The 2,814-nt window shown below is 35.6% G+C and overlaps 1 protein-coding gene across 1 annotated transcript in view; it reads left to right on the top strand.

Annotated features, from left to right (window-relative positions):
- Window positions 1–2,549, top strand: part of LOC138031701 (uncharacterized) — a 4,996-nt gene extending 2,447 nt beyond the window's left edge. The window contains exon 2 of the mRNA XM_068879345.1: window positions 600–2,549. Within this exon, the coding sequence (XP_068735446.1) occupies window positions 600–978 (379 nt within the window). The 3' untranslated portion in view covers window positions 979–2,549. The remainder of the gene's footprint in view (window positions 1–599) is intronic.
- Window positions 2,550–2,814: the final 265 nt, after the last annotated feature.

Genomic DNA, 2,814 nt, shown 5'->3' with positions numbered 1-2,814 from the left:
TGGGCAAAAACTCTCTATATTAACAACTGTTAGTGTATCCTCACATTTGAATGGTGTTTCTCACAACAGTGTGGAGCAAAAAATTATAACCATAGGTCACATACTTTAGTTACCATATATTGTGATCAACATTTTTGTTGGGTGAACAGGGAGCAGGGCTTTTTTAGGTATTAAGATCCCAGGGAAATGTATTTTTATAGGCTTCTACAACCTTACTAAAGGACTATTGCAACCTTGGTTTCTATGGTGTGGTGTCCCTGCCATAATTTACTAAACTTAGAAGCTATAATGTGGACCATACAGTTCTGAAAGTTGAACAATTCAGCTGTTACATCTATTAAGAAATTCTACCTTGCAGTAGTTTTGAATGCAGGGTAGTCATTATTTGATACTTAAAGAGTATTTTTGTAGAGTTTAGCTGATAAAAGATAGGTTATTGAGAGAGGAGGTTGTCCAATAGAAGTGGTCACTTGGAGAGAATATGTTGACTTTCCATAAAAAGATCATACTAATAGTCAGTCTTCCCTTCTTTGTTCATAAAATTAATAACAGTCCCACTTTCTAACTTATATAGATATATATCATTACTTTGATTACAGACACAGCAGAGCAAGGCGTCTATCAGAGAACCTGTTTGGCATCATGGCCAATAGATGGAGGGTGTTTCTTACACCAATACAGCTCGCTCCTACCTTTGTGGAAGACCTAACTTTGGCAGCTTTGACCCTGCACAATTTCTTGAGATCTAGCAAAGTGTCAAAGCAGATATACTCACCAAAGGGTCTTGCCGATGAGGAGGACATCTCAACTGGTGAGGTGGTCCCTGGGTCCTGGCGGGCATCAGAGCTCCAGATGAACCCCTTACCAGTTCCTAATTCTGGGCACAATGCTAGCAGGTTGGCTAAGGGTGTGCGAGACGTATTCAAGGAATACTTCTGCAATGAAGGAAGTGTGCCCTGGCAATGGGACAGATGTTAAAATAATGTGTTCATTATGTGTTCATTGTTGGCAGAACTTCACTTACAGTTGAAAGATAAACCAGAAGAAGAGCCCTTTTATTTTATTCAAAGTTCAGTTTCTTGGGAATAAATACCTTAATAATTTAAGCAAAAATATACGCATTACACATAGGCTTTTGTACATTATGCTTTTTGAGCATTATTCATGCATTTTAGTGGCATTTTCCCAGAAAACTGCATGAAATACTTTTTTTTACACAGAGTATTAGAAAAAAAGATTTTTACTAGTCAGTCTTCCCTTCTTTGTTCATAAAATTAATAACAGTCCCACTTTCTAACTTATATAGATATATATCATTACTTTGATTAGTGTAAAAAATGGAGCATTAAGGAAGAGCATTTAAGTGGGGAAATAAAAGCATAATGTACAGAAGTCCAATTACACATTTTGCACTTTACATATAACCTCATTTATTATTCAACTTCCATACACTGTAGGAATTCCGATTTTCTGTTTGGCTGATTTGTACCACGTGATACTGGGTTGCGACAAAACAACCTCCTTGACGTCATTATCATGATGTAAATTCAACATACCACTGTCATCACACCATGGCTTCAGCTGACTCAAACTTTGACAATTTTTTTTTTCCAGTGTATTCAGTTTGAATGATGAAAATGTTAATGCACTCAGAAAGTGAATTATTGGGATTTCCCTGCACGAGTTCACTAACAATGAACACGAAATTTTCAATTCTGCACTTGGTGGCCTAGTGCAGTATTGAAATTTCTTGTTCATTATAGTGAACTCGTGCAGGTAAATCCCAATAATTCACTTTCTGAGTGCATTAGCTTTCAAATAATATATAATGCCATAATTTCCTTTTTGTAAAACAATACCTTATTACATAGTGTGTTGCTTTGTAAAATATTGCTGTTTGCCCAATGTATTTGTTTTTAAGCTTTATCATTTGTGATATTTAAGCATGAACAAGAAACATGAAAGTGTGACCTTAAATCTGGTATAAGATGAGGTATGCTAGGTTTTCAAACATTTTGATCTTTGATCAATCATTGTGGGATGTTTCACTAACTTTAAAGATATATGAATGACTCCATAATGTTTAAACGTGGCTAAGATGTTAAGTAATTATTATGGTGCATACCCAGCCCTGCCAAAATGTGGTGACAAGCAACAATTTTGCCACCTACATGTATTACCAGCTTATTTCACATTGCCACATTGCCACCAGCTTACTTCACATTGGAGTCAACTAATCCTCACTAACAGTGAATACACATCTGACTCTTACTGCCTGCTATTACAAAACAGTTTGACAGGCTTGTGTACAAGTAAAGATTTCTCATTAATGATGATGTATGTCCAAGGTAAGGTGACTGACGACAGTTTTTAGCCCTTCCCAAGACTTACAGTAGATTATGCTGTTTCATTATAACCAGTCTTGGTTACAATCATGGTATCAAACAAATGCCCAGTCATTTGTGAACATGTTGTTACCATTTTTGTGACACAACAGATTAACATAAAAAGCTGCCTTAAATTTCCAAAAACTTCAGGTGGCATAGAATCCCTTGAAAAGATTTTTTAAAAATTTTTCAAAGCATTACATCTTAATTACCCAGCTAATTAAAATTTGATGATGAAAAAATTGGATCACCGAACTCATTATGAGTTAACAGTGACCTCAAGCTAACCTTAAGAGGTTTTCTTAAGTGGGTTATACTGTTTCTATGGTAACAACATGTTCACCAATGATTGGCCATTTGTGTCATACCATGATATTGAGTGCTTCCAATGAAACATAAAAATCTACTGTAATCCTTATAAAGGTCT

The sequence above is a fragment of the Montipora capricornis genome, chromosome 2 (genome assembly GCF_036669925.1).
Source record: "Montipora capricornis isolate CH-2021 chromosome 2, ASM3666992v2, whole genome shotgun sequence".
In the NCBI taxonomy this organism is placed as follows: Eukaryota; Metazoa; Cnidaria; class Anthozoa; order Scleractinia; family Acroporidae; genus Montipora; species Montipora capricornis.
Note: the sequence above shows the minus strand (reverse complement) of the source record. Positions and strands in the feature narration are given on the sequence as shown.